The following is a 24,147-nucleotide window of genomic DNA, read 5'->3' as shown; positions in this document are numbered from 1 at the left end:
TAACTTGTAACTAACACATTCATTTCTTACTATTTTTTAAGAAATGGAAAAAAAAAAAGTGTTTGTCGGTCAGCTTAATCGGTATGTGGTCTCTTTCGATTCGTTCTAGTAAATGACTCGATTTAAGTTTTAGAAAATTATTAAACATACTTTCATCTTAGAAACAAGCAGCATAAAAGATTCTCAAGCTTCACAATTGGATCAAACATAGATGATCAAGGAGAATAATAATCATAACAAAGGGGCTGTTTGGCAACTTCTAAATGGTTAAGTGCTGAACCAGTAAGATTTCTGAACCATTAAGAGCTAGTATAATGCTTAACCGTTCAGAGGCAAATGTTTGGCCAATTCAGATTAGATGTCTTAACCATTCAGACTCAGTATAATGCTTAACCATTCAGAGGCAAATGTCTAAACCATTCAGACATTTGTTCGCTAAACAAACAGTCTGAACCATTAAGTGCTGAACCAATAAGAGGTCTGAACTATTAAGAGGTTCATTAAGAGTTAAACAAACAGCCCCAAAGAGTTACTTAATAACTCAAAAAACAAGACAATAACTTTCAAATCAATTAAACAAAAATGGAAATAATATTGTGAATTTATTTTTACATACATGCACCAATGGCCAGTGTTTTATATCCATATTAAGACCTGAGTATCCATGGATCAGTCACTACGGATGCAACCGTCAGAGCTACCATTGCAGCTCTGCTTGTAAACTCGAGAAACCCCCAGCTCGTTACCAATCCGAGATTTCAAATCCATCAACAACTTTCTAAGCCTCACAGCTTCTGCTCCAAGAGCAGCCTGCAGCTGCAGTTTTCGAATCAATGCTCGATTCACAAGCCGCAGTTTCTTAACCTCTTGCTCTAAGTAAGCGTTTTGTGCTTTCTTCTTCTCTCGGTACTTTCTAACCGCCACTCGGTTTCCTGATGGTCTCTGGAGTTTCACTGAAGCATGAGCAGACTTGTGAGTGTGTGGGCATGTTCTTCGGTTCTTAACTGAATCATCTATAACCGAATCTTCAAGCTTTGATGGTGCCCCTCCATGATCCATGTTCATTGGCACACTACTCAAACTGAAGCTTCAGTTCCTGATGAACAGGGAACATGTTCAGCAGGAATCATCACTAGAAAAAACAAAAAAGCAGTGGATTTAGGGAGGATATGCTAAATGCCCCCACCAGGCCACCAGTAATGTAATGCTTAAGAGAATATAGAGGCAAAAGGTGGTTAATGTCTGGAAGAATGTCAAACCTCATTATTCTGTAGTTCTACAAAACCAATATTTAATTTGATTTAAAAAGAAAAACAAATAATCGGATTGTACGAATAGGCAGGTTCTTTCCAAACGTTGGAGAAGGGTGAGGCTAAATGTACCCCTTAGGCCACTTGCTATGGGCTAACGCCCTATGCCATGTGGCATCCGGCAGGCGTGGAGGGGCGGGAAACACCAGCGGAAGGGGCAGGGTGGGGAGCGGATTCACGGCGTGAGGAGGAATCTATTTATGGGGCCCTGCTTTAATCAACCAATCAGGATTTTCCTTTGTTAGATTTTAATATTATTTTGATAGGACGTGAAAGGGGGTGAAGGTGTTAGTGAAAGAAAGTAAAGGAAAGTGGGGTGGTCATATGTCAGTGAGGTGTCAGTTACTTTATGATGTGGAGTGAAAAGACGTGAAATGATAGCATATAGCCTTATATGCTTAACGCGCCCCTATGAATTAAAGTAGAAAGATGATGTGATTGATTTAGTACGTGGTAGATTATGTAAAAAACCATAGATATTGGGTTCGTTTAACACAGCCTGTTGGAGAATTATGAGAAGCAAGCCTACTCGTGGACCTAGGTCGATGACACCGTTGGTTAAACCATGTTCATATTTTTTATAGGTACTTTCTTTCTTTGATTGTCTTTTCACTTGCTAAAACATATGTCATGCTTCCGTCCAATGTCATTTTTTCATCAAACAACTTTAACTTTCATCTTATATTTCAAAACGTTGTTGTTTACACATAGAAACTCAATTCACATGTTTGAGCATAGAAATATTGAACTCTACGACACTCGATAACAATTCCATTTTCCTTGGTTATTAAAAAGTTATCATTATTGTATCATTTAAAACCTAATCGAGTTACAGTTAACTTGTCATGAAATTTTGAGTTGAAACATATATATGATATTCACTTTGAAACATAAGTCTACTAAGATGTACTAAAAAGTGATTTGGGTTGGTTCCCAAGATCTATGATGATTTACTTAAAAGGTAATTTTGTTTGTTGCCCTTACTCCATTCCAACCTGTATTCAAGCCTTCAAGGTTAAAGTATGAAGTTTTAAACTTTCACCAACTAAAATCTATTGAACAACTTGGATTTATTTTTCGAAAGTACTTTACACTTAGACTCCATCATCCTAACTAGTAACCACACATGTTGCATAAACTAAAGTTGAAGGCCATCATGACCCGATCACCATTTGCGCCTATTTTCATACCTTACTGATTGTGACACCTTCGACGAATGCCAACATACCTCTTTTATGGCTTAATCACAACCATAGAAGGCAACATTAGTGCAACTTGGCATCATTTATAACACACCTTCCAATAATGAAAAAAGTATCATACTTACAAAGTTATTTGTGGTCAAGACATAGAAAAAACAAATCTTGGGTAATTTAAAATAAAACAACTTTAAATCAAACAAATAGGGTAGGAGAATTCACCAATGATATTCGAAAAATAACAAATGACTGGAACATAGAGAAGAGGGTGACTTCACAAGGTGGGTGGTAACGTGAAGAGAGTAGATGAGTTGGACAACGTGAGAGGGAGGGTGACATTCATCAATGGTTAAAGATAGAAGTGTAGGGAGTGAAGACCTTCACGCAAGTAATGGTAGTGGTCTAGTGGATGCAACCGTTAAGGCAAGATCAATGGTAATACCGGGTCATGTCACCATCTAACGCTTCATATCGTCATAAACCGATGTCACATTATTATTTTACGAGTTCTAAAAGGTGTGCTACATACAATAGCAAGTAAAATATACATTTTATAATATACCGCATATGGTAAGAATTGTTGTAAATTCAGATAAAGTTTTGCATACTTTATCCCTATTTAAACTACTCAACTTTTCATAACAAGGATCAAAATCTACACTCATCAAATTAACATGAACAATTTTTACCATGACCCACCTCAAATCTTCATGTACTCAAGTAAACTCAACCCATAAGTCAAAAGTTAACTTGTCTAACCCACTATCCGTCTATAAACCAACCAAGTATAAGGGGCCGTTTGCCAACTTCTGAATGGTCAAGTGTTAAACCATTAAGAGATCTGCACCATTAAGTGTTGAACCAGTAAGAGGTCTGAACCATTAAGAACCAGTATAATGCTTGACCGTTCAGACTCAGTATATTGTTTAACCATTCAAAGACAAATGCCTGAACTATTCAGACATTTGTTCATGAAACAAAGAGTCTGAACCGTTAAGTGATGAACTAATAAGAGGTCTGAATCATCAAAAGCCCCATTAAAAGGTAAAAAAAACAACGTCTAACTATTTAACAATAAAAAAAAGTTACTAATGGTTACCATGTAGTATTCTGATCCACATTTCATCACCCTTAAACCGGTAACGGGCCAACATTTCATACCCGATTTTATCCCAAATCGATATTGTATCCTGTAACCCTCAATCTTGTTTTCCCCAAATTAAACCCTGTGTAATTCTTCTTAATCAAGATCTGTACTGCTGCATTGAAATTAGGGTTCTTAAATCCCAGGTAATCTCCCCTTTCTCTTCAATTTCATTTTGTATTATTGTGATTATTATATTTCAAATCGCACTGGAAAGACTCAAATATTGGTTCTTGGTTAGGTTTCATTACAATTTATGATTTTTTTCGTGGATTTTGATTGATATGTTTCGTACCCAGAAGGAGTCTTTGACTTCTGATTAAATGACATGAATTTCAAACTAATTGCTCATGATAATCAACTTTTTAACATCTGTTAAGTAGAATAATTATGGAAACTATCATCTACAATATGTTATATACAACAAAATATCGATATTAAATTATTAATAATGCTTTCCTTTTTTAAGTTAATCTTTTTAATAGTGTTAACAATTTTATAACCTTGTGATCCTAATTAATAGTTATTATTTAATCTTGTCATAGTGACAGCCGGTGAGCCGGGCATTGCTTGAAAACGGGTTCGTGCTCTAGACAGATTGGCTTTAAATGACTAATGATCAGTTGGAACTTTAGATACTAATATCATAGTGGTGAGGACAAGAATCCGAGTTTGATCATTACATGGATTTCAAGTTAAGATTGGTGCTGATTTTGATGTTGACTTCGACAACGTTTGCTATTAGAAAGGATATCAGTTTTCAAGAAACGCAAATCTGCAGAACGACGGTTCAAGGAAGATATTTAATAACCGATTATACTGGTTACGTATGTGATGCCTTATCACTTGATCCTAAATCACACTGCTGCCGTGTGAAAAGAGACCAATACAGCTGTCAAGGCTGCAATCTCGTCTCGCAATGCTGCAATTCGTATGAGTATTGTGTTTCATGCTGCTTGAATCCGGAAAGAACGCATGTAAATCAAGCGTTAAAAGTGAAGATAGCTAAACCGGTGACTTCAGGGACTTATTCAAGTTTATTTGATTACTGTGCTGGAAGATGTCGGCATAATTCCGAGAGTGTAGTTCATGAAAACGCTTATTTGAGTGAATTTCATCATTGTTTTGCACCGCCATCCAATAATTCAGTTGGAATTAGTGATACGCAGATAGAGGTTCGGTTAATCGGGATTAATGTTATGGTTGGTAAACAAGGGGAATCGTGTGATTCTGTTTGTAAGTCGGTTGGGCAGTCGTGTGTGGCGAGTAAATTTGTGTTTATTAATGAATGTGGAGTGATGCAAAAGTATATGAAATGTAAAGGATCGTGTCTTGCGAGCATTGGTGCTGACCAACCTGCTGAGGTGGCTGAGGATGCACCTAGAAATTTGAACCCGGGTGCATGTTTATACACGCGAAGACCGTCAATGCTTTCTTGTGATGGGTCGCATCAGCATACAAAGAGGCTTTGCCCTTGTGCTTAAAAGTTTATCGGGTTAGCAACTTTACGGTAACATGTTTGATTTTGATTATTTAGTGTCACATAACCTGTTTCCAAACACACATCCAAACACTCCCTTGGAGGAAGATTAATCTGTATCAAATTGTCTCGCCTGTAACTTGTTTTGTATTTTAATTCAGATCTGCTGGACGGGTTATTAGAGATCCTTGATTTTTGCTGCATTGAATTGTGAAGCTGCTTGCTTTATCCAGAAGAACATAACAGATGAATACGCTGTGCATCAGGCATGTGGACTTACCAAGATCAGGTTGGGTAAAGTCATAATATACTAAATTGATTATCAAACTGGAAGTTTTAAGTGAAGTTTTGTGTTTGTTGAAAACTTTGTTTATCAAGAAATGGAAATTCATTCGTTTACTTGGGAATTTATATTTTGGCTGATACACAAAGTAATTATTTAAGCCAAAACATTCGCCAATTTCTATAGTAGTTCTTCAACAGTTTCGTATAGGGCTGTTCAAATTGCTCGGCGCTCGTTGCTCGTTCGATGCTCGCTCGGAATTTGCTCGTTCGATTAAGCTCGATTAAAAAAATGCTCGGTTCGGATCGGTTCGGTTTGTAAACGAACCGAGCACGAGCAAAGTTCTGCTCAGTTCGGTTCGGCTCGGTTGGCTCGATTTGTTTTTTAATATATATATACATATATATATTTGTGTTTGTGTGTGTATCATTTTAAATGAAATGACTAAAGACCAACGTTAACAATGTTTGCTCCAACATCCAAATAGAGTTCATTTAAGTAATTAGAATTGAAATCTAATACCAATAATCAGTCCATTATCCAATACTTAAATGTCCATTTGAGTAATTGAGTAAAAATTTCAAATACTAAAATGTGAAGCGTCGATCAATACTCAAGTCTCAACCCGCCATTTGCCATTTGATTCTGAAGTGCAAGACCCTAATCAAAACCCCCCATTGGCCATCGTTATTCATTTCTCCATCGTTACTCGCCAAGGCGCAAACTCGTGAGGGTTTTGCTTCAATCGATTCATTAATTTTCAAACTTCCGATAGAACAAGGGTATGTTTCAATCGGTCGACGAATTATCTTCCCGCTTAGTTAATCTCGATAGAACTAGTTGAGTGTTTTTGTATTCCTTGTTATTTGTTAAATTTTTACTTATGTTCTATTGGACGAAACATCAGGGACGAAAATTGCACTTTATTCTAATAACTAGTACTCCCATCGTCACTTTCCTTTTTTATTCGGCGACGCTCGATACTCGCTCGACGTTCGTTCGAAAAATGCTCGGATCGAAAGACGCCCGCCCGACTTTGGCTCGGTTGAAAAAACGCTCGGTTCAGTTCGGATCGGTTTGTAAACGAACCGAGCACGAGCAAAGGTCTGATCGGTTCGGTTCGGCTCGTGAACAGCCTTAGTTTCGTATCTGCACCCACAGTGCTTGAGATGTTGCTGTTTACATTGATCCCCAATTTCGTAAAAAGTCTTTATCCACCTTCATTATCGAGTTACACCCATAATTGCTCCGGCTCCAGTATATCTAGTTATTGATTTATACAACAATATGCACTTTCTAAACTGTTTAAAATAATATTTACCTAAACTGTTATATAAATAGCTTTATATTGGAACAGATAAATAGTTTTAGTTACAAGTTGTTGTGTTCTAGATTATAGAGCATTAACGTTGAACAAGGAACAAGTCTCAGATCGTTGCAATTGTCTGTTTAGAGAAATGTTATATTAACCAAAAGCTAGACCGTGGATACATGAGTAAAAGGTTCGACCGGTCCGTGGACTTATTGTCAGTTATCACGCAATTGATGGCGCTATGTTGTGAATTTCTACTGACATAGAGTCATAGAGGGGTTGTTTGATTCATAGAATTTTTTTTGGAATGAATTAGAATTTTGAAAAGAATTGGAATTAATTCCAATCAAAATTTGTATTGTGTTTGGTTGGTAAATATGTAATTAGATAAATTAGAGAATGAAAATGATGAAATGTATGTTATTTTTGGTAATTTGTTAACATTCCATTGGAAAGTTGAAATTCCATTGGAGTAGTGAATGATTCTCACATTCCAATAAATATTGAAATATATTCAAATTACACTTCCATCATGTGCTAACCAAACACTAAATTTCAATGGAATTAATTCCAATTCCATTCTAATTCCATAGGATTTTGCGAACCAAACGACCCCAAATGTGTAAAATTTAGTGGTGTCAGATTGGACACGTGTCATCATCATCATCACATATTTAACTCATTCATCTAATCTCTGTCAAATCGGTTGACATGTAGTAATTGAGTTGTAAACATCCACTTGTTTAGGTTGGTCAATATGTTTGGATAAATGGATTAAAATGTTAACCCAAACACGACACATTTAATCATACGGGTCAATGCGTTTAATAAACAAGCTACCATAGTATTTCAGTGTTATTGATTATATAGACCGGTTTTTGTGATAAATTCAAGTTAGTTGTGTGAACTGTCATATGGTAAATAAAAATACATCAGTTATAAGAAACCTTTTTTACATATTATATAATTATATCGTTTCTATTGTACAACCACGTGTAATACACGTGTTGTAACCCCCCCCCCCCGGATTTCAGGTGGGCCCGGTCGGTGGGTTTATACGTGACGATTGATAACGGTTTCACAATATGCAGCGGAAGATAGATTTATAAAGTAATAATCAAAAAAGATTTGAAATTTATTAAATAAGATCATACTTCGTTCAATACAAGTCCCACAAGGTAGGATCCGAAATAAAAGCCAGCTTAGGAAATCATAGACCATTTCGACCATCTGATGTCGCGTTTACGCAAATGACTAGTTTATTATATATATTATATAAACTAGTCGAATTGGGTTTAAATCTTTCAAAATCTTTCAAAATCAGAATGTTTGGTTAAATAACTCATATTTAACGAGGTCTTGCACTCGGAAAGGGTATAAACCACATTCTATCCGGTCAACGCTTAATATAGCGAAACCAAATAATATTCTAAGTAGTGAGTCAAGTAATATAACTTACAAAAAGACTCGTGAACATTCTAACGGATATTTATATCTGTTTTACTCTAGACTATAGAGTTCCAGATAATCGTGCCTAGGATAAACAACCTGAAATACAGATTTGCTTCAGAGAACTTATTTGAACAGAATATTTGCAAAGCAAAGGTAAATATTCATAGCCTATTTTTATTTGAAAACTTGGGTTATGGCATTAGCCGCTTGGAACGGGTATTATATAAATGGGCAAATGCTTTCATAAATATAAGAATCCGGTTTAATCTGTATTGCTTGAACAATATTAAACACTGCGGGTAATGGTACCGTGTCCGGGCGTCCTGACTCATCAACTAGGAATGGCCATATAAAATACGTGCAGTGTAGTAGGCATACTCCCAGAAGACGTTGTATTAAAGGTGGTATGTACCATCATCACATACCAGCATAGATTTCTGGTACCCAGCTGTATTGACAAGCATGTAAAACTGGTGACTAGAATCTATCCCAAAAGACTACGGGTAATCATAATATGTATCAAATGATTTTTAAAAGAGTCGGTTAATTTTATTTATCAGCGAAAGCTGACATGTTTTCAAAAGATTAAACTGCAGCTGTGATTTGATTCAAAATTTTCGGGGTGTTACACGTGTCTATAACCTAATAGAATTATAAGATCATTCACAATAGAATCTTTATAAATATCCATATAAGTACACTAAAAACCACTACGTTGTCTATCTCATTTTCAATTAAATAATATTATTTTATACCTTTATCATTACATTTTCTTTTTTTTCCACTCACAACCACTTTAAAAAATATTAAAAAAATTATAAACAGTGAACAATGTTTTTCATATATTTACAGATAAACAATTAACAATTTCTCTCTACTCCACTCACAACTATTTCTTATAATATAACTAACACATTCAGGTAATGCTCTAAATACCTGCAAATGTGATGAATCATAAATAATGATGGGTGATATGACTTTGTCAATAACTCTGTGCCAATAACTGGTTTAAAGAAAAGCATAACAATCTTTAATAATAGGGAATATGTCACAGAATAGTAACCAAGTTTCAAAAGTGTTCTAATTAGGTCACTCGTATCGTTTTTGTCCCAATTAGATAACTTAACATTCAAATCGAGTCATGTCCTTTTTTCTAGGTGTCAAGAAAAAAATGAAGAATAAGATGTTGGGGTCGGATTATTTTAATATATGAAATTATATTTATTAAAAATAAAAACACTTTAATTACATTAAAAATTAAAAAAACAAGTTACAATTCACATCATCACTCAAAGTTAGCATCAAATAAAAGAGAAAAAAGAAACAAAAAATGACATCACCATGGTTACTTATGAAATGGATGAAAAAACCCTTAATTTTAATGAAAAATGAATGTTGAGTGACCTGATTGGAACACTTTTGAAACTTCAGTGATCTAATTGGAACACTTTTAAAACTTGGTTACTATTCTACAAAGTTACCCCTTAATAATAAGCATTTGTCAATAGCTAGTTAAAAGAAAAGCTTATGTCTTCGAAACTTAGAACACAAATAAAGTAAACCGAAACCAATAACAAAATAATTGAGTAAACTGTCATTTTGGTCTCTGTGGTTTGGGCACTTTTGCCATTTTAGTCCAAATCTCAAACTTTTTAAATCTAGGTCCCTGTGGTTTCGCTTTTATTGCCATTTTAGTCCAAAATTAAGAGTAAACTGCCATTTTGGTCCCCGTGGTTTCACTTTTATTGCCATTTTAGTCCAAATCTCAAACTTTTTGGAACAGTCAAAAAAAGGGGTTTTTGAATTTTGGACTAAAATGACAATAAAGATGAAACCACAGGGACCCAGATTTAAAAGGTTTGAGATTTGGACGAAAATGACAAAAATGTCCAAACCACAGGGACCAAAATGGCAGTTTACTCAAAATAATTAAATGAAGTTATTTGTACTATCATTTTCGTCCCTCTAATTTGATCAGTTTCGTCCCTTTCATCTAAAAGGTTTTTTTCTAACATTACCTTCATCGAGCTTTCCAAATTTTGCGAAATTCATCCACTTCTTTAATCTCATTCATTTTTGAACATTTAATTAGGGGCATTATTATCTTGTTATACATTTGTATAATTTATTCATTGAGTTGACTGCCATTTTCGTCCCCGTGTTTTGTTCACTTTTATCATTTCAAACCAATTTTAAAAAATGCACCAGTGTCCCCCCTGACATACTAGAAACGTGTCACTTCAGTTCAAAAATTAAAACTCAGTTAAGTCAGATAAGTTAAATAAAGGATATTATTGTCAATTCGTAAAATAAGGTGAAAATAAAATATATATGAATTGACAATAACACCCTTCATTTAACTCTTGTTTTAATTTTTGGACTGAACTGATACATTTCTAGTATGCCAGGTAAGAAACTGATGTATTTTTTAAAATTAACCTGAAATAACAAAACTGAACAACAAGATAGAGCAGATGAGAGTTCTTATTCATTTTTCTTCACTAAGTTTATTCACCCCTTTTAGCCTTTGAACGCAAACTCCAAGCTCATCCGCATGTCTGAAACCAGGTTGGTCGAAGCCGGTTTGGACCCAACCCACAGGTTGAAACTTGAAACCATCTTGTAACCCGCTCAGATCATGAAACCGGCTTGAATCCGGTCAAAAACGACCCGAACCAGTCAAAACGGTTTGAAACTCAAACCCGATTCAAATGACCCGATAACCAATTCCAGTTCTATACTCTGTTTCTCTCTTGAAACCGATTTCATATCCAACCCTAAAACCTGCTTCTCGGAGTCATATGGAGGAGGATTCCGATCATCAACCAACTCAGTCTGGAGCTTTGATAGGTTCCAACGATGACCTTTTAACCGAGATCCTTCTCCGGCTCCCTGTTACCTCCATCCTTCGCTTCAAATCTGTTTCTAAGCACTGGCGTTTGCACTTGCGTCACACACATTTCACCCACAGGTATGATAAGATTTCAAAATCTCCTGGTTTTTTTACTAATGACACTATATATGTTCCGTATGATGTTGAAAACCCAACCACTCCCCGTTTTCGTAGTCTCTATTTCTACCCCGATCCTCGCGGTATCAGAATTGTTCAATCTTGTAATGGATTACTCCTTTGCTGTACCTATCGAGGGAGCATAGATACTCGTAAGTATTATGTGTTTAATCCCACCACTAAACAATTTGCAATCGTCCCCTGTCTCCCCGGAGGTTATGGAGTCCGTAAAACAATCCGTTTTATGGGTCTGGCATTTCATCGAACAGATTGTGTTCACTACAAACTTGTTTGTATTCGTGAATTAGCGTCTGATGATGATGTGGAGTTGTTTCAGATTCAAATCTACTCGTCTGATACCAGGGAATGGAGGATTTGTCCTGTAACTTTCCGTACGGATTGCCCCGATTTCGAGATGGGAGTTTACTGGAATGGAGCTATTCACTGGCCTCCGTCTTATCGCAATCACTTGTACTTTAAAATCGACGCCGAACAGTTGCAAACATTGCCCTCGCCAGTGGAGATGACTATATTTCAAACGTTGGCAATGTACTTTGGGGAATCTAGAGGTCATTTACATTTAACAGTGCTTGTTGATTCTGATGAAACCGGTTTACACCTGAACGTGTATGAAATGTTGGGCGATCTTTCAGGGTGGTTTGTCAAGTATCAACTACAGCTCCATGAAATTTGGGGTGCTTTTCCGGAGATGACTCGTTCCCCTTTTGATTTTGATGTCGTTGATGTGGTTAGAGGTGTAAAAGAAGAAGATACATTCATCGTGCTGAGAACTCATGGGACATTGACAAGGTATAATGTTCATGGCAAGAGTTTTAAGCAGATGTGTGATTTCACGGACCAAGCCTCTAGAAAGTACGCAATCGCCCATCGTTATACCGAATCTTTATCTCCTTTCTAAAAGACTATATCTATATATTTTTCTGCATTAAAGTGTGGCTGAATTGGATCCTGAATGTAGCTCCTGTTAGTTTAGTTTGTCTGTTGTGCATATATGTTTTGCAAAGAAATTATGGATTGAATATTAGAACTGGTTGTCTGATTATTGATCTTTATACAACAATATGCACTATCTAGTTTTCTTTATACTTTTTTTTATCTAAACTGTTACAATGTTACTTGATTATTCACAAGTAAAATAGATAGTTTTATATGGATAATTTAAATTACTTGTTTAAAACTGTTTGTAAAGGCTGCAATCTTGTCTCACAATGCTACAATTCATATGGATATTGTATTTCATTTGGGAAGATGCCAGCATAATTCCGAGAGTGTAGTTCATGAAAACGCTTAATTGAGTGAATTCCATCATTATATTGCACCGCCATCCAACAATTTGGTTGGCATTAATAATACACGAATAGTGGTTCGGTTGATTGGTATTAATGTTGTGGTTGGTAAACAAGGGGAATCGTGTGATTCTGTTTGTAAATCGGTTGGGCAGTCATGTGTGGCGAGTAAATTTGGATTTATTAAAGAATGTGGAGTTATGCAAAAGTATATGAAATGTAAAGGATCGTGTCTTGCAAGCATTCAACCTGCTGAGGTGGCTGAGGATGCACCTAGAAATTTGAATACGGGTGCATGTTTATATACACGAAGACTGTCGATGCTTTCTTGTGATGGTCCCATCAGCATATGAGGAGGCTTTGCCGCTGTGCTTAGAAGTTTATCTGGCTAGCAACTTTATGGTAACATGTTATTTTAGAATCATTATCATATGTGTGTGTGTGTGTGTTTATACTAACAAACCTTAAATGTTACAAATTTGGTATTGTTGTATTAATTTTTAGTAAAAATATACCAGGACCACTAAGAAGTCATGCTGCCAAGGCGTTCGGTTTTATTTATATGATTATTGATTATTCATTAGAGAATGCACCACTGCAAAAGGAATTATCAGCAGGTCAGTGTGAATCTCATTAAGCAACTCAAATATAATGAATGTCAGCTGATCACTTTATCCAATTGTTTTGTTTTAAAATGATGGAAATTAATTTATTGAAACAGAGGAAGTGGGAAATGCTGCTGCTTTTCTGGCATCGCCATTGGCTTCAGCCATTACAGGGGCGGTGTTGTATGTAGATAACGGGCTAAATGCAATGGGAGTTGGAGTCGACAGCCCCTTACATTTCTTGAAGCTCTTTAAGGATCTTGACATTCCAAGAGACGCCAAACATTAAGGTAGTGAACAAGCACAACGTACGTTTCTTTGGTTTTTCAAATAACTTGTTTTGAGTTACTTAATTTGGGGTTCACAATTTTACATTGAATTGAGAAAGTTGGTGGTTAATTTTGACATTGTTGATTGTAATGGTCATAAGTTGTTGACATTTCTAGAGCTTGGTGGAAACAAAAAACAAAAGAAATTCAATGGTTGTGATCCATTTTCATTTCTAATGGGTGAGCTCATATGGTATAGATTATGGATGAGAATTATAAAGATCTTTGTTCTGCATCATCCCCCAAAGGGTTTGAAATAAAAAGTGGGCAAACCTGAGGGGTGTTTGGGATTCTTATTTAAAGAGTTTTTTTTTTTTTTTTTACTTTGTTAGAGTGAACTGCTAAAATGGTCCCTGAGGTTTGGTCACTTTGGACACTTTAGTCCAAAACTAACCTTTTGAATATGGGTCCCTATAGTTTCAATTTTGTTGTCATTTTCATCCAAAAGTACAATTTGGTCAGATTTTTCAGTTAACATCTAGCTTTTTTGTCTTTTTCCTCCTTTTTAATGAATAGCAAAATGGTCAGATTTTTTTAATTTGTTATAATAAAACGTTAAAATACCATTTTGTCCTTTATTAAAAGGGAGTAAAAAGACTAAAAAAAACTATATAACTTCAAAATCTGAGTTGATTTTAATTTTGGACCAAAATGACAATAAAATTGAAACCACATGGACCCAGATTACAAAGGTTTGAGTTTTGGACTAAGTGACCAAACCTCAGGGACCATTTTGACAGTTTACTCTACTTTTTATTTGTTAAACTAAATACACCATGATGGCTGAACTATATATGTTCTTCAAGTGAGGTTCCTGTAAAAATGACCCTTTTCGTGAGAAGTGTGAGAAGGCATAAGAATTGACATGTAGGCATCATGTTTTGGACATAGGCATGATGTTTTGGGTTGTTTTGGCAAGAAAAACACCAAACATAACAATTTAAAACACAATGCAACGTAATATGGGCGTGAAATTTAAAACACAACTAAAACACACTGCTTAACACTTAAAACACACTACTTCACGTTTTTGGCATGGTGTTTTATGTTTTAAGCCTAGAATTCATTGCATTGTGTATTAAATTGTTATGTTTGGTGTTTTTCTTGCCAAAACAACCCAAAACATCATGTCTAAGTCCAAAACATGATGTCTACATATCAATTCTTATGTCTTCTCACACTTCTCACGAAAAATGTCTTTTTACAGGATCCAACGACCTTCAATACATATTCTGATAATTGAAGGGAAGAGTTAAAAATAAATGGAACTAGTTTTATACTCATCCTACTACCGTACATGTAGCACAATGAAACAATACAAAAACTTGTGAACAATGAAATAATATAAAAAGTTGTGAACAGTACATTTCTTTATTTTGGTCTACTACCTTCACAATTCAAAACAACATTTGTATATAAAAAATAATATACAACAATCATCTCTGGTCAGTGTCGGGTCCAAAAATCTTTTTTTAAGGGGTAATCGTTAGACATAACCGAACTTTTAAGGGGGCGATAGAGATTTATTTACATAATTAAAAAGATAAAATTATTTTAAGCAACGAATATTTAGCAGTTGTTTCATTGAAGGACTTGTAGTGCAAGAAATTGTAAACCACAGAGACCTAGGAGGCAAAAAAAAAAAGTATTTAAGAGATCAACGTGCTGATTCATGTAAACCAAAGGGACTTAAATTGCAGTTTACTCTTGTTGAATACTAACATTAACCTTTATGTGAAACCAAACTAACTAAACTTGGCGCTCTACATAAATATGAGCAGGATGGCTTCAATTTGCGATTTCATACTAAAGGGTTGGTAGCCTACAACATAAAGAGGTGAGTGAAAATATCTTTTGGAAGTGGTATATGGTTCGTAGAAAACAATAACATTAAGGGGAATGGTCCCAAATCCTGAGCCGATCAAATGAGTTAGTCTCATGTTGTGCGCGAAACCATACCCAAAATAAACCAAAGCCTTGACTTCCTCGACCTTGTGCCGACTACAAGGGTTTGCCCCAAGTTGCGCCCGAGGTCAAGACCAAGATAGAACCATTTCTGACAGTTAGTTCCTTTGGCAAACGACCTAGCTTCCTTGAACTTGTGCCAGCTACACGGGCAAGCTCCGGGCCGCGCACAGGGACAAAAAGCGCAAGGCAACATAGGACAGTACAGAATGTACGAGTGGCAAGATAGTGGGCCAATAGGTGCTCAACAGGTTGTATCTGATCATGTTGGATGATGAGCAATCGTGCAGGAGACAAGAAGTACACAAGGACAAATACGTGACACCAATCAACTTATGTCGGCCACTGCTTCATGATCTCCACTTAACTCCTGATGACAGACTAGACAACAAGGACAATTGTCGGGACACGTCGATCCATTCAACATGCGCCAGCTACCCTCTCGCCTGGAATCACTAACGGTCGTGGCAGAGGAGACAGGAGGGATATTCCTTGTTGTCGACCTCAGATACTTGCTTAGCTCGAACATGCTTCCGTTCACTTACGCAAGATTCACTCGTTTGCTTGTTAGCTAGCGCTATTCCACATCTTAGCTTTCAGGGGTGAAACAACGTAGTGGTGAACGAAGTTGACTTTGACTTATAGCATTTCTCCTTCTCTTAGCTGAAGGCTTATCCATGAATCCTGACTTGAAGAACTTGAGGGCATAGGATTCAATCCAGCCCAAGGTCCGTCAACCCATCTTCTTCACAAATCACCTTAGCTATAAACAGAGAACCTCACCTCCAGATTTAAACGAGAACGAAAGAAGATTAACCTTGTTTTGTAGGATCATCATCGCTATTTAGACGAAAACGAAAGAAGAGTAACTTTTTTTTTGGACGAGACACGTGTTTCTTCAATTGTTATAAGTATTAAATCTTTTAAAGGGGCTACAAATAAAATTTCGAGGCCTTTCATCGGCTCGGCCCACTTTCTTCTATTCACAGTTCACTCCACGAACTGCTCACTATGGAAACCCTAACGTTGATGCAAAATCAAGAAGACACACATTTTGTTCAACACTCTTGAAATCACTCAAAAAAAATGTTGAACCGACCCAAAAAAAAAAAAAAAAAAAAAAAAACCTCGATGCCAGCTTCTCAAAAGCATCCATGGAGGATTCCGATCAGCAATCGACTCACTCCGGAGCAGTTATTGGTTCAAACGATGACCTTTTAACCGAGATCCTTCTCCGGCTACCTGTCACCTCCATCCTTCGCTTCAAATCGGTATCCACACACTGGCGTTTGCTTTTGAGTCACACACATTTCACCCACAGGTATGATAAGATTTCAAAATCTCCTGGTATATTTGCTGGCAATGTATACGTCCCGTTTGATGTTCAAAACAGAGGCACTCCCCCTTTTCGCAGTCTCGATTTTTTCCCCGATCCTCGTGGTATCAGAATTGTGCAATCTTGTAATGGATTACTCCTTTGCTGTAGCGAACAAGGGAGCATAGGTGCTCGTAAGTATTATGTATTTAATCCCACCACTAAACAATTCGCAATCATCCCATCGGTCCCGGGCGGTTATAAAGTTCGTAACACCACCTGTTTTATGGGTCTGGCATTTCATCAAACAGATTGTCCTCACTACAAACTTGTTTGTATTCGTCGGCTTCAGCCTGGTATGCCTTTGTTCCAGTTTCAAATCTACTCATCTGATACAGGGGAATGGAAAATTTGTGCCGTAACTTTAGATACTCACTGGTCCTTCTTCAAAAAGGGAGTTTACTGGAATGGAGCTATTCACTGGGCTCCCTGGTATCACAATCACTTCTACTTTAATATCGAGGCTGAACAGGTGCAAACATTGCCGTTGCCGGTGGATATGACGTCTTTTAATACTATGACAATGTACTTTGGGGAATCTAGAGGTCATTTACATTTAACAGTGGGTGTTGATCCTAAGGGAACTAGCTTACACCAGAACGTGTATGAGATGTTGAGTGATCATTCGGGGTGGTTTGTCAAGTATCAACTACAGCTCCATGAACTTTGGGGTGCCTTTCCGGAGATGGCCCGTTCGCCTTATGATTTTAATGTTGTTGATGTAGTTAGAGGTGAAAAGAAGAAGATATGTTCATTGTGCTGAGAATTTCCTGGAAGCTGATAAGATATAATGTTCATGACAAGAGTTTTAGGCAGATGTCTGATGTCATCGACTACGCCTTTAGAAAGGACCCGTTTGCCCATCGTTATATTGAAACTTTAGCGTATTTCTAGAAGATAGTTTTATGTTTTTGTATATTTTTCTTCATTAAAATGTGGCTTAACTGGATCCTGAATGTGGCTCATGTTAGTTTGTGTTTGTGCATGTATGTTTTGCAAAGGCATTATGGATTGAATGTTAGAACTGGTATCTAATTTTCCTTGTAATTTTTTTTATCAAAACTGTTACAGTGTTACTTGATTATTTACAAGTAAAAATAAATAGTTTTATAAGGATAATCTAAATTACTTTAATCAGGTTGGTTGATGCCTGTCGGGACCCAACCCATAGGGTTGAAACCATGCTGTAACACCCTTAAGATGAACCTGCTCAAAACAAGTTTCAAACTCGAACTAGCTTCAAACAGACCGATCATATCCCCCTTGAAAAAATAAGTTTAAGCCGAACCTAGTTAGTCAAAAACTGGTGTTGACCATCTTCGACATAACCCGAACCAGTTTGGACACAAAAACCGATTTGAAACTAAGTTTCCTTCAAATTTTCGTTTGAAACTGAGAGAAGGGGCTTTTTTAACTGGCCCATATCTTGCTTCCTTTCCACGACGTAAATATATAATTTGGCAACACACTAACAACAATTTCTCAAACACTACAAGCTTGTTTGTATTCGTTCTTTCTTGTCTCAAAGTCCATAAATCTACCCGTTTTATGGGTCTGGCGTATCATCAAAGAGAGGGTCCTTTTGTATTCGTTCTTTAGAGTGTGGTGGGGAGTTGGTTGAGTTGTTTCAGATTCAAATCTACTACTCTTATACAGAGAAATAAAAGATTTCTATCGAATCTTTCCATGCGATTAAACCCGTCTTCATGAACATCCGGGTGCTCTCCCAAAGATGGTAGTATCTGGGTACGGTTATTGTGCACTTGACGTTATCGATGTGGTTAGAGGGTGAAGAAGAAGAAAACACATTCATGGTGTTGACAACTCCCGAAAAGTTTATAACATTTAATGTTCATAATGAGTTACAAACAAATATTAACTAAATGTTAAGTCCCTTGAGATGGATCTAAACGATCTTTAGTTATTGGTTTAAACACGTAACACCTTTAGTTAGATGTTGAGGCAAACAAAAGCGAGACTGTATTCCAAAAGCCAAACACTGTTCTGTATCATACATGAAACGATATTAAACTTAAAACTCTTGAGAAGCAGAGCCGATATCCCCCTTATCCTTGCCTGCTTTCTTGGGAAGCAAAGTGGAATGAATGTTGGGCAGAACACCACCATTAGCAATAGTCACAGATTTCAACAGTTTACTCAATTCTTCATCGTTCCTCACCGCTAATTGTATGTGCCTTGGACCTACTCTGCTCTTCTTGTTGTCCCTCGCTGCATTTCCAGCCAACTCCAACACCTCAGCCGCCAGATACTCGAGAACGGCCGCCAGGTACACCGGAGCTCCGGCACCGACACGTTGGGCATACCGTCCAGCCTTGAGGAATCTAGCGATTCTACCGACGGGGAACTGAAGGCCGGCTTTAGACGATCTTGAAACAGACTTTGAAGCCTTCGGTTTTCCTCTACCGCCTTTCTTCACTTCTGCATCGGATTTTCCAGCCATTTTTGCAAACCCTAATTTCAATTTGGAGAAAATGTATGTAGTTTGGAGTTGTTATGTACAGAAGGTGCTTTGGTTTTGTATTTATAGTGAGAAGGGTTTGATTTTGATTGGTGCGCTTGGACTCACGGGGATTGCCAGCGTGGCGCTTGGATTTTTCTAATTGTTTTTCCGCGGGATAATTTAAAGTGGGTGTCATTCAGAGTTTTTTCACATACCTTCACTCTATACATTCCATTATTTTCCGCGGGATAATTTAAAGTGGGTGTCATTCAAATTTTTTCACATACTTTTACTCTAAATATATTCCGGTATGTTTGGCGAAAGTAGCTCCTGACTGGAAGCTATTAGTTGTAGTAATCAATGTTTTAAAAACCGGTAAATACCGGCCGGTTATACCGGTGTTACCGTTTTCAGATGTAAATTCGGTACGAAACACCTCGTTACATAAGTGAAACGACATAAGATTTGTATCGGCGGTATAATCCGGTATACCGGTTTGAAACGTAATACCGGTACCTGCCATGGTTATTTTAGTTTGGGTTGTTACTTATTTTTATTATATATGTTACTTATCTTACGTAATTTTTATAGATTATGATTATTCGTAACTAAAAATTCTTATTTAATATTGTATGAAACGAAAATAGTTATCCTCTAATTGATAAGGATGGCGATAATAGTGAATTTTATGTTTTATGCAAGCGTGAAGTTGATGTATTCAACACTCAAATGCCTTAAACATATCGTACACTTTCATTTAAAAGAGTTGGTTGAAAATTGAATGATTTTCGAATATCTTTTGGATTTTTTATTATAGATTTACTTTTGAATCATCTTTTAATATGTAATCATGCATTTTTTGATTAAATTTTGAGTTAATGTTGTAATTTATGAAATTATAGAGTTAACTAGTCAACCCGGTTGAACCGCTCGGTATAACTTAGTTCAACTGGTTGAACCATTTTTTAGCCTAATCCGGTTTGATTTAAAAACCGGTTTTTAAAACATTGGTAGAAATAGTGTGAAAAATGTTCAGATATTCTTTGTGGTTTGCCCATTTTTCACCCTTAGTCCCTAACTTTCCAAAATTATAGTTATAGTCCCAAACTTTTGCAATTTCGTTCTCAGATAGTCCCTGGCATGGATGGGGGTTAACTTTTGTTGTTAAGTGGGTGTGAAATGACCAAAACACCCTTACTAATTAATAAAAGAGCAAAATGTCCGGATAGTCCCTATGGTTTAGTAAAATAACATCTATATTCCCCGAACTTTTGAAAATTACACCGGTGCTCCCTGTGGTTTGACGAGTTGTTACTCGGATATTACATAGAGTGGATGTTCGTTAATTTTCTCCGTTAAGTCCATCTGAAACTACTTGTTTACCCCTCCCTTTAAAAAATAAAAAAAACAAGTCACAACTCACCATTACTTATTCCGGTGACGTACCATTAGCACAACTCACCATTAACACCTACCACCACCACCACCACTTACCCCGACACCATTACCACCTGCCACCACCCTCCTCACCACACTTGAAGAAACAAACAGTGGTTAGACTCGCCACAAGGAGAATGGGGGTTCTCTCCGTGTCCACCCTCCGACGTGAGAATAAGAACATGTTTCAACGAAGAAGAAGAAGAAGTAGTAGTGAAAGTGAAGTGAATGTAACTTGAAGAATGATACCTGAGTTGTCTTATTTATAACCGAATTTGGGCGGGAAAGTTTGTTGACGGGAGAGATAACGGAAAGTAATTTCCTTAAGCGGTTACTTTCTCCACCGGTAATCACTAACGGGATGTGTGTGCACACGGAACGTGGGCATGATCAACGACTGGGGATATGCAACGTGTAAAGTGGGCAAGTATGGATCTTTCTTCAATTCAGTGCCATAATCGTGACTTTGAGGGGAGCTTAGGATGATGCCATGTGGCCATTCGGTTATAACCGAATGGTTGTGCACGATAGAGCCTTCTAGAAAGATTACAGTTGTAATCCTATGCGACTCTTCCTGATGCTACTTATGTTGTAACAGAAGCGTTATTTTTGTCCAAGTTGGGGTGACACTCGCGCAGAGATGTTGTTAGGATTTTATCCTATCTGTTGTATGAGAGCTTGCGCAATGAAATGTCATCTCTGTCCTGGCGCGCGGGTGTTGGGGATTGCTCTCTTTTTAAGCTTTCTTCTTTGGAACCAGTGCACTGTCGCGCAAGGTTCATTGAAAAAGGTTTATTGGTGGTGAAGTTGTGGTATGGTCCCGAGCACCTGCGCAAAGTTTTTGGAACCTTACCCGTTCAACACCCAAATCGAATTTCTTGTACCTTCAAACTATCGAATTTCTTTAAAAAACTTCCCCCGTCCAAAACGTTACTTCAACTCTTCAGATCTCTCATCTTCTCATCTCCAAAATCTTCACCACTGCATATGTAATCCAAAAGAAACATCAAAATCCACTTGAAGAACTACCAGATTCACTTTCAACTGACCTCGACTTGCGCTAATAATTCCTTCAAATCGAGTATTATAATCATTTCTTATTATTCCATAATAAATTCCCGATGAAGGGTAATTTCCTTGAGGAACTACGGTGCCGTCACGGCGGCAGCCGCTGCCGGCCGCGTTGTCGCAGATTAATCCAGCCGGATTTGCGTCTATGTTGCTAGGTATATCGTTGGCGTTGATGTTATGTGGCTCGATAACGTTTATTATACAGTTTTTGTTAATGTTGTGGGTTATTGGATTGGTTATGTTGTTTTATATGGCTGAAACGTGATGAGGTTTTTTTTTTTTTTTGGTTATTGGATTGGTTATGTTTTTTTTTTTGGTGTCGGTGATGGGGGTGGGGGGTTTAGGTTTTTGGGTGGTGGTGGATGTTTTTTTTTTGGGTGTAATGGGTTTATATTTAGGAGCCTTTGTACACTTCTTATTTTTAAAAGTCTTTGTATTTGATCCTAAACCTCAAATTTTATATGAAATTGTGAGCTCTATAAAGACCCACAATTAGTTTAACCTTTTCTAATCAGCTCATTTTGATCAAGACTCATTTTCATCCGACAATCAACCCAATCTAACCTGTCCATTTTGTCACTCTAAATATTATTTGCGATTTAACATCAAGGCTAGCTGGCTAGAGATGCACAAAAAACCCGTACCCGAAAAAAACCCAGTCCCGGGTATTATAAAAACCAGGTATTGACAACACGAGCCCGACCCTACCCTATGGGTATGGACCAAGTACGGTATTCCAGCTGTAAAAACCGAAAACGAGGATTTCTAGACCCGCTTTATACCCAGGTTTTTTCAATATCCGTAACCGGGTTTAATAATAACATTACCGGGTTTTAGGAATACTTATACAATATGTTAGGAATCTATGCAATTCCGGGTTTTTTTATACCCTATCCGAGATTTTTTATACCCATCCAGGTTTTTTTTATACCCGTTCCGGTTTTTTTTTAATACCCGCCCGGGTTTTTTTTTCCATACCCGAGCCATACCGAACCCGGAAATAGGGTATTATAATACCGGGGTATGGAAAACCCGAACCCGGTTACACATGACATGGATTTCCTGGCCAATACTCGGACCCGAACCCAACTTGGGTTTTGGCAATACTCGAAAATTCAAAATTCGGTCATACCCGTACTCGAGTATGTACCTAAACCCGGATATTAAAAAACTTGGTTTTGTGTACTCTATATATTAACTAGAGTAAACTGCCATTTTGGTCCCTGAGGTTTGGCCAGTTTTGCCACTTTAGTCCAAATTTCAAACATTTTGCATCTAGGGCCATGTGGTTTCGTTTTTGTTGCCATCTTAGTCCAAAAGTGAAATAAGACCAGATTTCTCTTGTCAAACCCTTCAAGTTTTGTCCTTTTGCACAGGGGTAATTTCGTCATTTACGGTATATTTCAACTGATTATCAATTAGAATTAATAAAACTAAATTAATAAAACCTAACCCTATAAAAGCCATCTCCTTCCCCAGATCCATCTTCCAAAATCCAACCCTATAAAAGCCATCTCCTTCAACGAAAGGATACCGGAGCATGGAGACGAGCGGTGGTATGGCGTCGGAGAAGTGGCAATGGAAGTGGTGGGATGTTTTGGAAGATGGATCCTGGTTGTGGGTTTGAAGGGTGCGGGTGATGTCCGGAGTGTGATCACCGGTGCCGGCGACGGAGGTGTTGGTGTCAAATTTGAGATATATGTTCCTGTCAAGTGCTGAAAGTTGAAACGAATGGCGGATTTGACAGTTTTTTATCGGATACGTTTGTTTTGATGCAAAATCATATGTTTCCGATGTGTTTTCGAGTTTGTTGTGGTAGTTTTCACTCTGTGAGGACTCAAGAAGTCACATAGCATTTCCGATTGTAGCCCACACCGTAGATCTGAACTACTGATTCACTTACAAATTGATTCTCTCTCTAGTCTGATGGTCACTCAAAGGTGCCGCTGGGTGTGACTGGTCATTGCAGGTGGTTAGGTTGTGACGGGTGGTTGCAGGTGCCGCCGCTGTTCCTTGGGCGTCATCGGAGTTTTGGTGACTGGCGATGGTGTTGTGCACCAGTGCCGGTGTTGATGCTCTGTAGGAGAAGAAAAACGGTGTGTATGTGAGGTATCTGCAGGAGGTAGTAGGTGGTTGCTATAGATTGTTGACGGCGGTGACCGGTTGTTGCGAAGAAGAAGGATTGGGAGGGTGGGGTTGGTTTATTATAAATTTATTTATTATAAAATTAAAATGACCAAAATGCCACTGAGCAAAAAGACAAAACAATCAACTTTCAACAGTCGAAATAGGGGGTTTTTGGAACCACAGGGACCTAGATTTAAAAAGTTTGAGATTTAGACTAAAATGACAAAAGTGCCCAAACCACCGGGACCAAAATGATAGTTTACTTTATTAACTATAATAC

The 24,147-nt window shown here is 37.3% G+C and overlaps 5 protein-coding genes across 8 annotated transcripts; 3 read left to right on the top strand and 2 right to left on the bottom strand.

The window, feature by feature from the left end:
* Positions 1-528: 528 nt before the first annotated feature.
* On the bottom strand, positions 529-1,159 carry LOC110920119 (basic leucine zipper 23). The gene has a single exon (XM_022164354.2). The coding sequence runs from the start codon at positions 1,063-1,065 to the stop codon at positions 670-672; it is 396 nt and encodes a 131-aa protein (XP_022020046.2). The 5' UTR covers positions 1,066-1,159; the 3' UTR covers positions 529-669.
* A 2,462-nt stretch (positions 1,160-3,621) lies between these two features.
* LOC110918384 lies at positions 3,622-5,542 on the top strand. Of its 4 annotated transcripts, none has more exons than XM_022162715.2 (3): positions 3,622-3,799; positions 4,199-5,163; positions 5,295-5,542. In XM_022162715.2, the coding sequence occupies exon 2, from the start codon at positions 4,337-4,339 to the stop codon at positions 5,135-5,137; it is 801 nt and encodes a 266-aa protein (XP_022018407.1). In that variant the 5' UTR covers positions 3,622-3,799; positions 4,199-4,336; the 3' UTR covers positions 5,138-5,163; positions 5,295-5,542. The 4 variants fall into 4 exon arrangements, with proteins under 4 accessions (XP_022018407.1, XP_035840833.1, XP_022018406.1 ...); XM_035984940.1 differs by having other exon boundaries at positions 3,623-3,799; positions 4,227-5,148; XM_022162714.2 differs by having other exon boundaries at positions 3,623-3,799; positions 4,205-5,148.
* A 5,148-nt stretch (positions 5,543-10,690) lies between these two features.
* LOC110918385 (F-box protein At5g07610) lies at positions 10,691-13,588 on the top strand. Its single transcript, XM_022162716.2, has 3 exons — positions 10,691-12,899; positions 13,016-13,114; positions 13,219-13,588. The coding sequence occupies exon 1, from the start codon at positions 10,982-10,984 to the stop codon at positions 12,107-12,109; it is 1,128 nt and encodes a 375-aa protein (XP_022018408.1). The 5' UTR covers positions 10,691-10,981; the 3' UTR covers positions 12,110-12,899; positions 13,016-13,114; positions 13,219-13,588.
* Positions 13,589-16,342: 2,754 nt separating this feature from the next.
* On the top strand, positions 16,343-17,806 carry LOC110920120 (F-box protein At5g07610-like). Its single transcript, XM_022164355.2, has one exon. It carries the CDS (start codon positions 16,551-16,553, stop codon positions 17,532-17,534), a length of 984 nt encoding a protein of 327 aa, XP_022020047.1. The 5' UTR covers positions 16,343-16,550; the 3' UTR covers positions 17,535-17,806.
* An 866-nt stretch (positions 17,807-18,672) lies between these two features.
* LOC110918387 (histone H2AX-like) lies at positions 18,673-19,293 on the bottom strand. Its single transcript, XM_022162719.2, has one exon. It carries the CDS (start codon positions 19,230-19,232, stop codon positions 18,804-18,806), a length of 429 nt encoding a protein of 142 aa, XP_022018411.1. The 5' UTR covers positions 19,233-19,293; the 3' UTR covers positions 18,673-18,803.
* Between the last annotated feature and the right edge of the window lie 4,854 nt (positions 19,294-24,147).

The sequence above is a fragment of the Helianthus annuus genome, chromosome 16 (assembly GCF_002127325.2).
Source record: "Helianthus annuus cultivar XRQ/B chromosome 16, HanXRQr2.0-SUNRISE, whole genome shotgun sequence".
In the NCBI taxonomy this organism is placed as follows: Eukaryota; Viridiplantae; Streptophyta; class Magnoliopsida; order Asterales; family Asteraceae; genus Helianthus; species Helianthus annuus.
Note: the sequence above shows the minus strand (reverse complement) of the source record. Positions and strands in the feature narration are given on the sequence as shown.